At 41.1% G+C, this 14,187-nt stretch overlaps 1 protein-coding gene across 1 annotated transcript in view; it reads right to left on the reverse strand.

Moving 5' to 3' along the window:
* Positions 1-14,187, reverse strand: part of tacr3 (tachykinin receptor 3) — a 68,188-nt gene that overhangs the window by 10,253 nt on the left and 43,748 nt on the right. Inside the window, exon 4 of the mRNA XM_033017925.1 lies at positions 3,628-3,824. Within this exon, the coding sequence (XP_032873816.1) occupies positions 3,628-3,824 (197 nt within the window). The remainder of the gene's footprint in view (positions 1-3,627; positions 3,825-14,187) is intronic.

The following is a 14,187-nucleotide window of genomic DNA, read 5'->3' on the forward strand; positions in this document are numbered from 1 at the left end:
ACAACAATTGTTTCATGACAATGGATGCTTGCCCTATCCAACTCTAAAAGCACCAATTTTCATGAGTAATATTGCTTTTCATGTTCTCACACGGCAGCATTCAATGCTTTCACTTTCTCAGTATTGTCTTCCAGTACAAAAATATTATTGGCTTTGAAAACAATTCCCTCTCTCCCCCCCATAAAATTTGAATGATTCACAAACTTCACTCTTCTCTCTGTGACTGCCGATGAACCAAGCTTATGCTTCAGTTGCCATTTCTTCTCTCACCAAAGAGCATTCAAGCCACTTGTGAATGCTCTTTCTCTCAACTTCTTCTGTTATTTGCAGACTTACACTGTCAGCTTCAGTTTTACTTGAAAGGTCAATGAGTGTAACTTGAATGAGGATGGCTGCTGCTTCAGTCAAAACACGACACCTTCCGCTTTCTCTCTCTGCCTTTCATCTGCTGGATGGACCCTCATGAAAGAATGTACTGAGTCTACAAACAGGAGGGGACCAATTTTGGCCATTTTGATTGCAGCCATGGGACATTCACAGAATTGGTAAGATAATTGGTCTTAAAGGCTCCATACTGATATTTTCTTTGATTTAAAAAAAAAAATCCAATCCTTGCCGCTAATCGTAATGTATCCTAATGTGATTGCAGCATACTGCTGAAGTGTTGATGTTTAGTTTAACAAAGATAGATTAGCACAGAACAACTCTTGCGGCCTCTTTCAATGCATATGCCGAACACGATACCAACGCCAACTCGTATCTGCCTATACATAATTCACATGTCTCCATTCCCTGCATGTCTTTGTGCATATCCAAAAGTCTATTAACTGCCCCAATCGTATCTGTATCCATTACCACCCCCAACAGTGCGTTCCAGGCACTCACCACCCTCTGTGTAAAAAACTTGCTCCGCAGATCACCTTTAAACTTTTGCATCTCCCACCTTAAAGTTATGCCTCTAGTATTTGATATTAGAGGCATACATCTATCGATGTATTTGTATCAATTTGATATTTTAATCCTGGGAAAAAGGTTCTGAATCTCTACTCTTATCCATACCTCTTATAATTTTATATACTTTTGTACGATACGATAAAGTTTATTCATCCCCGGAGGAAAATTGGTCTGCTAACAGTCACAACATACAACAAGGTACACAAAAACCTGAAATTAAAAGTGAAAAAAAAAGACAAGCGACTATTGGCTGGCTACCGTGTGCACGGCGCCTTCACAGGAACAAACCGGAACAAATGAACAAACACAGACTTATCCCCTGGGCAGAGGATTCTAAAACTAAAGTGCCCCCCCCCCCCAAAAACCGGGTCCCCCTTTGTTCTCCTCCCGTCCCTCACGGCGGTCCCCTCATGCTGGGTCCTCCATTGTTTTTCACGGTGGTCCCCCAACGCCTGGTCCCCATTGTCTTCCTCTCCCCCCCCACCTCCCTCATGCTCCAATCCCCTCCACAGAGAATTCGATACCACCCCATCCACCTCTCACCCTGACAACTCTGTGAATCTCAGACTGCAATGTGGAAATTTCGAATCAGCAACGATTACAGCTTGAGAGGAAACCATGTGCCCCGTCAAGTGCTCGATGCAAGTGATCTCTCCTGACATCTCCGCTTTGCCCTATAAATTCTGTCATTTCAAGTACTTACCAGTTACCTTTTGATCACCACTATACCCTTGGCAGACATTCAAGACCTAACCACTTGTGTGAAAAAAGTAATTTCTCATGTTGCGTTTTTTTCTTTTGGCACCAGGTTTATTCTGGTAAACCTGAAGCACTTCAGCGGTTGGAGTCATAACACACTCACAGTAAGATGATTATGATTGTTGAAGGTCAATCATCCCAACCCAAAAAATCATTACTAAGCTTGCTAAGGGCAGCATCCTATGCCCAGCCATCTTCATCTGCTTCTGAAAGACCATTATTAACTATGTCAAGGAGATATCCACCGATGATTAGAGAAAGTTTAAATCCATTTGCAGCCACACCGTGAATGAAGCCGTTCATGTCTGCATGGTCAGATATGGGCGGATAAGTGACAAGTAACATTCATGGCACAAAAATGTCAGGCAATGACCATTTTCAACAGAGAATCCCACTGTTAATCCTTGACAATCAAGTACATTGTTGGGTCTCCAAACAGAAAATCCTGGATGGTCACCACCAGAGACTCAAGTGGACCAGTGATTTAAGTTCTTAAGCTCAACAAGAGCTCGGAGCTCAACGACTCACCTCCTATGCTCAAAGCCTTTTGACCATCTGCAGGACACAATTCAAGAGTGTGATGGAAAATACTCCACTTGATGTCTGGAACTTGATGACTCTTGATGCCTGGAACTTCAGACAATGCTCCACTTGTATCTAACCCAAAGTTTCAAAAGATGCATTATGACTTCCTTGCTCTTAGATTCATAAAGCCATAGAATCATAAAGGACCTCAGCCCACCATGTCCATGCTAACGATCAAATGCCTATCTATACTGATCACATTTACTAGCACTTCATCCTTGGCTATCTGTGAGGAGGCAATTCAAGAGCTCATCCTAAAACATAAATGTGTGAGAGTATCTATTTCCAGCCCTTTTGTCTTGTACACCATGTCATGCCACATGGAAACAGGCCCTTTGGCCCAACATGTCCATGCTGACCAAGATGGCCCATCTGTACTCGCCCCACCTGCCCATATTTGCTTCATCTTATCCAAATGTATTTTAAATGTTATTATAGTACCTGCCTTAACTATCTCCTCTGGCAGCTCATTCCACATACCCACCGTCCTCTGTGGAAAAGTTGTCCATCGGGTTACTATTAAATCTTTCCCCCCTTACCATAAACATATGTCCCCTGGTTCTTGATTCCCCAACTCTGGGTAAAAGGCTCTGTACATTCACCCTATCTATTCCCCTCATAATTTTATACACATTTATAAGATCACCCCTCAGCTTCCTGTGCTCCAAGGAATAAAGTCCTGGCCTGCCCAATTTCTCCCCATAGCTCAATACTTTGAGTCCTGGCAACATCCTTGTAAATACTCTCTGCACTCTATCCAATATCCTTCCTATAGCAGGGTGACCAAAACTGAACACAATACTTCAAATACGGCGCCACCAACGTGTTATTCAATTGTAACATAACATCACAACTTCAATACCTTGACGAATGAAGGCCAATGTACCATAAGCCTCCTTTACTATCCTATCTAACTGTGATACTACTTTCAGGGAACTATGTACCTACACTTTTCAATCTCTCTGCTCTACATCATTCCCTAGATCCCTGTCATTCACTGCAAATGTGTTGCCCGGGTTTGACTTCCCAAAATGCAAAACTTTGCACTTATCTGCATTAAACTCTATTAACCATTCCTCAACCACATGATGTAACTTTTGATAACCATTTTCACCATCTACAATACCACCTACTTTAATGTCATCTGCAAACTTACTAATTATGCCTTGTACATTCTCATCCAGATCATTAATATAAACCACAAACAGCACCAATCCTGGACTCACACCTTTAGTCACCGTTGTAATGTTTTGAGTAATCCTTGATACCCAGTCAATCAATTGAAATGCTGAGGAGAAAGACAGCTTCAACCTAGAAGGTTTGACTTACCGGCTGTTCAAGCAGCAGTATATGATAGGGTTGTGCATGTTGGAACTCATTGCCAGTAGAAACACAGCCAAGAAAATTTGTTGTATGGGCTTCCAGTTGCTTACTTCTGGATACTGCTTGGTGACGAGAAAGAAGACGTGGTAGGGCAGCCAGCAAACGGTGAAGGTGAAAACCACCACAATCATCATTTTAACAACCTATACAAAAAAGCAAATGAGCAAGTGAATAATAATCAAAGAAGCAATGCATTCATTAGTCCCAAACATATGACAGAGTGGTGCAACTCATTAAATGGAGAGAAACTAATTTAGATACAGCCTTTTATGATGCCAGGACATTAGAAAACACTTCACGGCTCATGCTTGATGAGTTACTTCTGCTGTCATATGGGGAAACAGGAACAAACTTATAATAAGGAATGATAACAGGAACAGCACAATAATAAATGGCCAAATTGTTTTGGAAATACTCTGCAGAATCTAAACAGAGTTAATATTTCAGATCTCTGACTTTTCATCAGGTCATTAATATACAATATTAACTCTATTAACCATTTCATCAGGTTATTAATGCACAATATCTGTTCTGTTTTTCTCAATCAATCAATCAATCAATCAATCAATCAATCAATCAATCAATCAATCAATCAATCAATCAATCAGATTCATTTATCACATACACAATAAAGTGTAGTGAAATGAAGTTGTGGTAGGGCAGCCAGCAAATGGTGAAGGTTGACCAACTGAGTATTTCCATTACTTTACTTGTTTTTTCAGATTTCTAGCATCTGCAATGTTTTACTTTTGAGTAGACCATCTTTATTAATGGACAAATAATAACTGTATTAGTGCACAGAGCTGTGTTATGGGACATTTTATGCCCAGCCCAGACAGGAGGCAGTACCATATTTTCTGCTGCCTAAAACTAGCCTTGCCCATAATTCTAAAATGATTCTCTTTCCATGTTGCCCCCACCCCCCCTATTCTGTCCCTACTAATGGCTGGCCAAATGGTGCCAGAAAAACAACCTTGCTCTAAATGTCAGTAAAAACGAGAAATTAATTATTGATTTTAGAAGCCGGAGAATCAACAAACCTGTGTCTGAAGAAGGGTTTCCGCCCGAAATGTCATCCATTCCTTCTTTCCAGAGATGCTGCCTGTCCCACTGAGTTACTCCAACATTTTGTGTCTACCTTCACCAACTCTCAACTCAGTTCCACCAGCCATCACTGAAATGAGTCTATATCCACCCCTGCTCTCCCTGACCTTGTCAACCTTTGTGTGCTGCCTGTGCCTCAATGAATCACATTTAAAATTCTCTTCTCGATAATAAAACCCCTTCAGAACTCACTATTCCCCAAGTCCTACCTTCAGCTCATCAACTACCAAGAACTCAGGCTTGGGGTACTCTGACCCTTCCCATCATTACATTTCCAGAGTCTACATCAGCTGCCTGGGCATCAGATGTATAAATACCTGCGATAAAACCTCTCACTCTCCTACTTAAAGACTATAATTTAACAATCACCTGTCTTAATTTCTGATGAAGGGTCTCGACCCGAAACGTCACCTATTCCTTTTCTCCAGAGATGCTGTCTGACCCGCTGAGTTACTCCAGCTTTTTGTGTCTATCTTTTGTCTTAATTTCTCCGTCTGTGTCTTGGTGTCTAGTTTTTTCATGGCATATTCATGAAATTCCTCCGGATCTTCTCCAAAATTAAATGCTCAATATAAAGGTAACTGACATTGAAGTGAAACGGTTTTGTCAGAAACTCAATTGATGAGCTTGATCTGTTGTCTGTTTGAATCTGACGGGTGTGACAATCCTGTCAAAAAGACTAAAAGTCATTCCTATCAATACAGAGAATGCAACAAAAAGGAGCATTAATATTCATCCCCCAGAAGGTATTCATGTTGCCAAAGCGTTGTCAGGCAGTGACAAATATAGTGCATCTTCCAGTCCAGTTGCATTCACAGTTAAGCATCTTCAGGAAGTCACTTTCAATATTTCACTACCATCTGTATGCCAACTTTTATACTCTTCACTTTCCATTTTTTTTTGCTCAATTAAATTAAGAATAAAGTTTATTTTTAAAATCTACATTATGTTATTTAATGGTAATCATGAGCCACACCAGTGCAAAGAATTACACTGGGAGGGAACGTCACCATTGATTGATAGATTGTCAGTGCAGGAAAAACGTGCTGAGGTAAAAGAGCAACCATGGCCACTGAATGGCAAAGTAAGCACAGGGGGTGGAATACCTTCCTTCTGCTTCTATTTCTTACAGATATGTTTGCATAAACGCAATAGACCACTTTGAAAATGAAAATTCAGCAAATACAAACAAACACAACAAAATAGGAATAGGAATGGACTGCTTGTCCTGCCATTCACTATGATTATGGCTGATCTTCCCCTGGCCTCACCCCCCCATCGTTTAGTTCCCCATACCCACAAAAGCTCTAATCTTTCCTGTTCCCTTGGATGGATATAAAAAACATGCATGATAATAGTTCAATAATTTATATTATTAATACTTAAAGGATGGTCAAAGGTGACATTAATTAAGAATCAAAGCAGAGGCAGAGGACATGGCTGAGGTAATGATCAAGGAGTACTTCACAACTGTGTTCTTTAAAGAAAGGGTTAATCGGAAGGAAAGGATGGAGTGGAAGTCGAGTGAAATCTGAGAAGATATAAATATGGGAGCTATTTAGAATGCTAGTAGTGTGCAAAATAAAGATTCAGATAGAATGTTTCCTCGGTTTTTGATGAAGGGTGAACATTGTGAAGGTCCTAACCGCAAACACAAATTCTTCCTTTGATACAAAGACTCAATGATTGCAACATAAAGAAGGTCATCACTGCAGTCAGCATAATACTGGTGGTGGTGGAAAATTAAGAGATATTAATTCTATATGAAAATGTCACTTAGAAAAAACAAAGGATAATTATTGAGCGAAAAATAATTTACAGGAGAAACTCAGTGGGTCAGGCAGCATCTCTGGAGGGAAATAGATGGTTGCATTTTGGATCAAGACCCTTCCCCTCAAGTGAAAGTGAGAAAGATGAAACAACATTCTAAGCAGGAGTAGTGGAATGGAGTAGGAATGGAAATGCTTGATCCACCCATTGCTCTTGTTTAGACTGTTTAGGATGATGGGTCTGATGAGAAGGTGGAGTGTGGGACCAAATGGGGGGGGGGGGGTATGGGGTGGGCAGATAGGAACAGTGGGGGCGGTGAGGAGCTAGAGATCAGTAGTGTGTTGGTGAAGAAGAAGCTAGGAGCAGGGTTTGTGGAAAAGAAGGGTTCAACTCGAGGAGGGACCATAGTAGATCTTGTTGGGCAATGAGCCTGGCTAGGTGACTGGTGTTTCAATAGGAGAGAATTTGGCGAATAGTGATCATAACTCCCTAAGTTTTAAGATTGTTTTGAATAGGGGTAAGTTGGGCTTTGGGGGGATACACTAGATTGGAGTAAGACAGATTACAATGTTATTAGTAAAGCCAGGATGCTTAGGCAAAAAACCCCTCTGAAATAGGCAGGCAAAAAGGCATAATAAAAATCATAAAAAAAGGCACGAAAAAGGCATTTATTGACCAAAAAAGGCATAGAAAGGCATGTATTTCCACTACCAAAATATGGTTAAAAATGATAATATAAAGGTATACTACATTAAATTACCAAAGTTGCCTGGTTGCACATAAGTACTTGCATTTATTTCAAATTATCTGATTCAATTATCTATGTCGTGTGTCAAAGAGAATATGCTTCAGTTGTGAAACACTTCTTTTTACCTCAGCCTAGGTCACTAATGCATACCCAAAACAAGCTACAGACTCTATATTCATGTCGATATCTTGTGCATAACAACTACCTTTGAGAACTTTAGCTATGTTTTGTATTTCTTCAAGATCTTTGTAAGCTAAAATCACTCTCACATTTCCTTGTATATCTTTTGCTACATCGCCAGGAACTTTACGAATATCGTCAGATACTTTGTTGAAAACCTGCAAGTTATTCACTAATGTTTCACCACGTTTCTCAAGGGTGGTGATAGCTTGTGGGAAATTTGCAATATTGGAAGCAATAAACACAAGATCGAGATGGAGGGACTTTTCCTGCATGATTTCACTGACGATCCTGACTGGAGCAAATTCTTCTTCTTTAAAACAGTTGACGATTTATTTTAACTTTTCAAAATTTGCAGCATAGTACAGCAGAGAGCCATGTACCCCACCTAGTCAATACGGGCTGATGAGGTAGCGGAATCTCGCGTGCTATTTCCTTGAACAATTGCACATGTGACGGTGCTTTGAGGAAGATTTTCTTGACATTGGAAACTAGGCGATCGCCATTTGGAAACAAGCTATGTATGTGCTTGACAATTCTATGAAGTCCTTGAGCTAAGCCTGTCAAATGCAACATTTTGGGTAGTAAAACTTTAAGAGCACAAGCAGCTTTTTTCATGTATGGAGCTGCATCAGTCACAAACAGAAGAACATCCTTGTGTTTTATACCTTCTGGCCAGTGAGTAAAGATGTAAACAACTGAGCAATAGTTGAGCTGTTTGACTTCTCCAATACTTCCGATGTCAACAAAAACTCCTTTGAAGGTTGACCTGCTTCAAAGGTACAGATGACCACATTGGCAACATATCTCCCCACAGGTAGACAAAAATGCTGGAGAAACTCAGTGGGTGAGGCAGCATCTATGGAGCAAAGGAAATAGGCGACGTTTCGGGTCGAGACCCTTCTTCAGACTCCATAGATGCCGCCTCAACCACTGAATTCTCCAGCATTTTTGTTTACCTTCGATTTTCAGCATCTGCAGTTCCTTCTTAAATATCTCCCCTCAGCATCCGTTGTCTCGTCTATTGAGATCCATATTTTGTTGCATGCAACTTCATCTCTAATTTTCTGCACAACAATGTTGAAGTTGCTGTCAACATAATTTTTCCGTAATGATGACTCGCTTAGTATAAGTTCCTCTGTGTATTTCTCTAAAAAACCTCTGAGAGATTTGTTTTCCAATGTCCACAGTGGAATTCCAGCATCAATGAATGCCTTGCACAGATCACTCGAAAACTTAGATTTGCGACTGGAGCCAGCAGTATATGTAGTGAGGAGACAAGCTTTGGTATTTCGCTTGGGTAGTCCACACCCCAGTGTATCAACATTGACTTCTCTAATTTTAGCCCTTGTCTTCTCCCTCCTCCTTCCCAGCCCTTCTTCGAGTCCTACTGTCTCCGCCTCTTCCTTCCTTTTTCCCGACCCCCCCTCACATCAGTCTGAAGAAGGGTCTCGACCTGAAATGTCGCCTATTCCTTATCTCCATAGGTGCTGCCTCACCCGCTGAGTTTCTCCAGCATTTTTTGTCTACCTTCTATTTTTCCAGCATCTGCAGTTCTTTACACATTAATAATAATTTATTCATTTTAACGTGTTAACATAGAAAACGTCATTGTAATCATGGTACAACTAGAGAAAATAGCACAACCTTTTAGCAAAACAGCAAAAAAGGCTGATTTAGGCACTCGATCATGAAAAAGGCATTATCCTGGTGAAATGTCAAAAAAGGCATGAAAAGGCACATAGCATTTATGGCAAAATCCTGGCTCTAGTTATTAGAGAGAAGCTATGGTCAGTAAATTGAGAGCAGTCGTTATTGGGTCTGATATATGGGAGTTGTTTAAAGGCTAGTTCAGGAGTGGGAGGGTAATAATGGCAAGGTAAGTGAACTTTGGATGACCAAAGATGTTGTAAATTTGCTCAAAAAGATCAAGGGAGAGAATGGAATGTTTAAGAAGAGAAAATCAGCCAGGACCTTTGAGGAATATAAAGCAAGTAAGAAATAACTTAGGCGGGTGCAAGGGCAGTTTGAAACCAAGAAGTAGGTTTTGAAATCAAGGAGGTGTGTTGGGGCTCTTGAAGGGCATTATGGTGGATAAATCTCCATGGCCTGATTGGATCTATCGCACGTTATTACGAGATGCAAGAGCCTTGTAAGAGATTGTAAGATCCTTGGCGAAAATCTTCACATTCTCCCTAACTGCAGACAAGGTCCTAGAGGACTGTAGAGTAGTCAGTGATGTTCCTTTGTTTTAGAAGGGAAGTAGAGCTATTGGAGAGGACTCTTCAGAATAAGGTTTGCTCTCATTTGGCAAAGAATGGGTTGATTAGGGACAGCCAACAAGGCTTGCCAATGGCTTCAGCAGGACAGATGCCAATTAACAAAATGGGCAGACACATAGCGGGCAAAACTTAAAGTAGAGAAGGGTGAAGTGATTTTAAAGCACAAATAGGAGTGACAATATACTGTAATCTAAGTAACATCATGCTAAAGAGAGTACAAGTATAGATATACCTGAGTGCATATGAACAGAAATGTTCCATAGAAGCAGAAGTTGGTGAGATTATTTTAAAAAAAAATCTATTTATCACGCTCTTGGCTGATGAAGAACAAAATCAACAGCAAAAGCCAAAATGCCAGTGAAACCGGAAAGAGTTTAAGAGGAAAGAAATCCAACCATATGATGTGTTTTACCAATAACAATGAAAGAATGCTTTCTCAGCTTGCAGTAACTGCTGCAGAGAACAGGCCATGGATAATAGGTCATCATAAAGAATATACCAGGATTCCCAAGATAAATGTTTTCAATTGGATCGTGGCTACCATCTGGATCTCACTATCTGCATCAACTCAGTGCTGGAAGTTTTGAATCCAGCTGAGAAGATTGTAGATCAGAAGTTGCTTTACCAATCTTCATAAGAATTACACTGTAAGTGATATATTGAGGGTCACCCTTATATTGTTTATAAAAAAAACACACAAAAATCACAATCTTCATTTCAGTTACCCACTGTATGGTTGTCCAGTTTCACCCCACTGTTTTAATTTTAGCGCAGTTCTAATCAATTCTATTGATTTATTTGAAAATCTTTTAGCCTAGGAATTAGAACGTTGATAACCAGCTCTTAAAGGAACATACATAGTACTAGCAGCACCTTTCTAACGGGAAATGTTTCTATTTAGTGTGGCCCCAACTACAGAACATGCTTGGTTGCTGTGGGGCTCCCTTCCATCTCACCTGATCTAGCTTCCAAGGTGGAGTATGTCAGAGACTCAGAGGGAGAAGGAGGATGTGGAGGGGGTGGGGAGACGAGGGGTGGTGGAGGAGGCGGCAGGGGGCAGTTGAGGGGGGGGGGGGGGGGGGGGGGCGGCGGTGACCCGAAAAATGATCTGTTGCCAGGGACTAGAACATGAGTTGCAACTATAGCAGTGTCACCGGACACGTGCAGATGTACATTTTACATTTGTTTTATTTAAGCTTCTGGCACTCCACGGTGCTTTAGAGATATGGGAGTGGTGTCATTATTGGGCCAGGGGTGTATTGTTGTTTCATTATCACATGACCTCTGTTGGTCCAGAAAAGGGGACAATCCAGATAGGCTCTGGAACCGAGGGTGCCGGAAAAATAGTGTTCAACCTGTACCTGCATTTAGATGGACAAGAGCCGACTAAGGATAGTCAGCACCATTTTGTATGTGGGAGACCATGTCTCATGAATCTGATTGAGTTATTTGAAGATGTGACCAAAAAGGTTGATGAGGGCAGAGCTGTAGACATATATATGGATTTCAGCAAGGCATGTGACAAGGTTCAGCATGGTAGGCTGCTCTGGAAGGTTAGATTGCATGGGATCCAAGGAAAGATTGCTGAATGATGGAAAATTGGCTTCATGGAAGGAAGCATGGGGTGATGGTGGAAAGTTGTTATTCGTATTGGAGGCCTGTGACTAGTGGTGTGCCTCAGGTTTGGTGCTGGGCACATTGGTGTTTGTCATCTATATCAACGATTTGGATGAGAATGTACATGATTAGTAAGTTTGCAGATGACAATAAAGTGGAGTAGATAGTGATGGTGGTTGTCAAATATTGCTGCAGGGTCTATATTGGTTGGGCAGGTGGGCAATGGTTGATGGAATTGGTTGGGCAGGTGGGCAATGGTTGATGGAATTGGCTGGGCAGGTGGGCAATGGTTCATAAAATGTAATTCAAATGGTGGTGGGTGTATGAAATGAGCTGCTGGAGGAGGCAGTTGAGGCAGGTACTATTGCAATGTTTAAGAAACATTATGCAGGTACATGGATAGGACAGGTTTAGAGGGATATGGGCCTAACACTGACAGATGGGACTAGTGTAGATGGGGCAATAGTACTGGTCGGCGTGGGAAAGTTATGCCCACGGGCCTGTTTCCATGTTGTATGACACTAACTGCTCCCAGGTGAATCAGACAAACCTTGACCAGCTGGTAAAGAAGAGTGCCATGTTTATGTGCACATGCTTGGGGTGGGCTGAAGGGCTACAACTCAGTGCCCCGTTGCCAGGGACGTTTTCATAAGGAATAATAAAACAAACCTGATTTGTATGAATGCCTGCATTTAAGGAAAACCTACATTGCTAACTTATCCTGCTCCTGTGGATTGAAGGTAAAGGATATTAAGTTTTCTTTCCTTGAGTTTAGCCAAGCTCTCCAAAGTAGTAGAGAGCAGCAAACTGTGACAGAGGAAGAGATCAGTAGCAGCAACCTTAAAGGTGGGAGTGGGAGTTTCCTTGAACTTGTGGGCAAAGTGTTCAAAGTGTGGGGAAGATGATGCTGAACACAAATAAGAAATTGCACTACCACTGATGTCACTTAGGTTTGCTTTCTCTAATTTTACGATCAAGGGCAAATAAACATTCTACTGCAGAACGTTGCTGAATTTCACAATGATACTAACATGTTGGGATCTGGAATATCGCTTTATTCCAACTGCGACCAATTTTTTGGAGTTGCACAAACAAATTTCTGCACCTAATCCACGTTCCATCCCAGATACTGGAAGGATTGCTGTTCTTTTAGTTACCAGGCAACTTTCAGATGGCCGAGTTGACATTCTCAGGTGGATGTAAAGTGATTAAGGCACAAATTAATTTTCTTTTCCGACACTCTCTCTGACCTCTTTTTGTCCTGGAAGTCCAACACTATGCCAATGATTATTCAAGGAATCGCTAGTTTTCCATTATGTTATGTTATGTTGACTTCCGGTGGCTGCTATGAAGCAGTGAAGGCAGCTGCACTGAGCTCTCCTCCAGACAAATCGTGTTTAAAGTCGACTCCCATGCCAGGATCGAGTTAAAAAATCTTATCAGGTTTGCTGAACGTCGAGGGTACTGACTCCATCAAACGGTACCGGTGGATTTGGGATTTAAAACGATCTTATCGTAAAATCTGGATGAGAAAGAGAAGAGGTCAGAGAGGACCCAAGAAGACTTCAATCAGTTTCCAGCTCCAAAAAGCCCTGGATGAGCTTGAAACCACCCCGGAACTCACTTTTGAAAGTTTGGAAGAGGAGCTGGAACCTCAACAACCTACAAGCGATATGGCTGCGAGAAGTGATACAAAGGAGAAAGAAATGAAAAGCTGGGAAGAAACGGTAAGAGCTAATATTCTTAAAGACATTACTAAAGATCTTCAGAAGCAATTTGCCAAAATGAATTCTACAATTCAGAACAACTTCTCCACTATGGAGGGCAATCTTTCTAAGAAAATTGATAATAGCTGCGGCGAAGTAAAAGAACTTTATGTAGCCCTGAACCAGCAGTTTAAAGAGTTGGAGTCCAGGACTGCGAAGCAATTGGAAAGTATGCAGAGAGATTATAAAAATAAACATGACACCCTGCTGAAGCAATTAACAGACTCGGAAAAATTGATGGAAGAGATGGATGGTGAAATGGAACAGATGAGCCAAGAAATACAAGATCTGAAAAAACAACACGATACGAATTGGGAGCTAACGAATAAACTGAATGAGAAATGTCAAGATTTAGAGGCCAGGTCAAGGAGGCAAAATTTGAGAATAGTCGGAGTTAAAGAGGGTGCTGAACACGGCCTTCAAATGCGTGATTTTATTACTAATCTACTTAAAGATGTTTTCAAACTTCCAGAAAAACCAAAGATAGATCTGGCTTATCGAGTGGGTCGCTTCCAAAAACATGATAATGCTAAACCAAGGCAAATTATTGTAAAGTTTCTGGATATTTCAACTTTGGAAACTCTATTAAAGAAGATAACCTATGGAGAAAATCTTACATTTGCTGATAATATCATAAGATTCTACAGGGATTATCCGCGGGAAATTTTGGCAAAAAGACGCGAGTTTAAAAGGGCAAGCAGTATTTTATATGGACATTCTGAAGTTCGTTATGGCGTGATCTATCCAGCGAAAATGCTAATTACATTTAATGGCAAGCAACGCTCATTCACGGACCCGGACTCTGCTTGCAAATACGCCCAGGTGATTTTAAACAAAATTCAAGGAGGAACAGAATAATAGACATTTTATCTGTGGAACTTTGTTTTTTCTGTTTCAATTAAGACACTAGAACGCTTCAGACGGTTACCAGACAGACTTATCTGGCAAGAATGCGTCGTTCAATAACAGAGGCCGAATTAAACTTCTGAACTGAAAGCACAGATGGAAGCTCAAGGTCGCAAGCTCGTCACCAAACCCC

This window comes from Amblyraja radiata, chromosome 3 (genome assembly GCF_010909765.2).
Source record: "Amblyraja radiata isolate CabotCenter1 chromosome 3, sAmbRad1.1.pri, whole genome shotgun sequence".
Lineage (NCBI taxonomy): Eukaryota > Metazoa > Chordata > Chondrichthyes > Rajiformes > Rajidae > Amblyraja > Amblyraja radiata.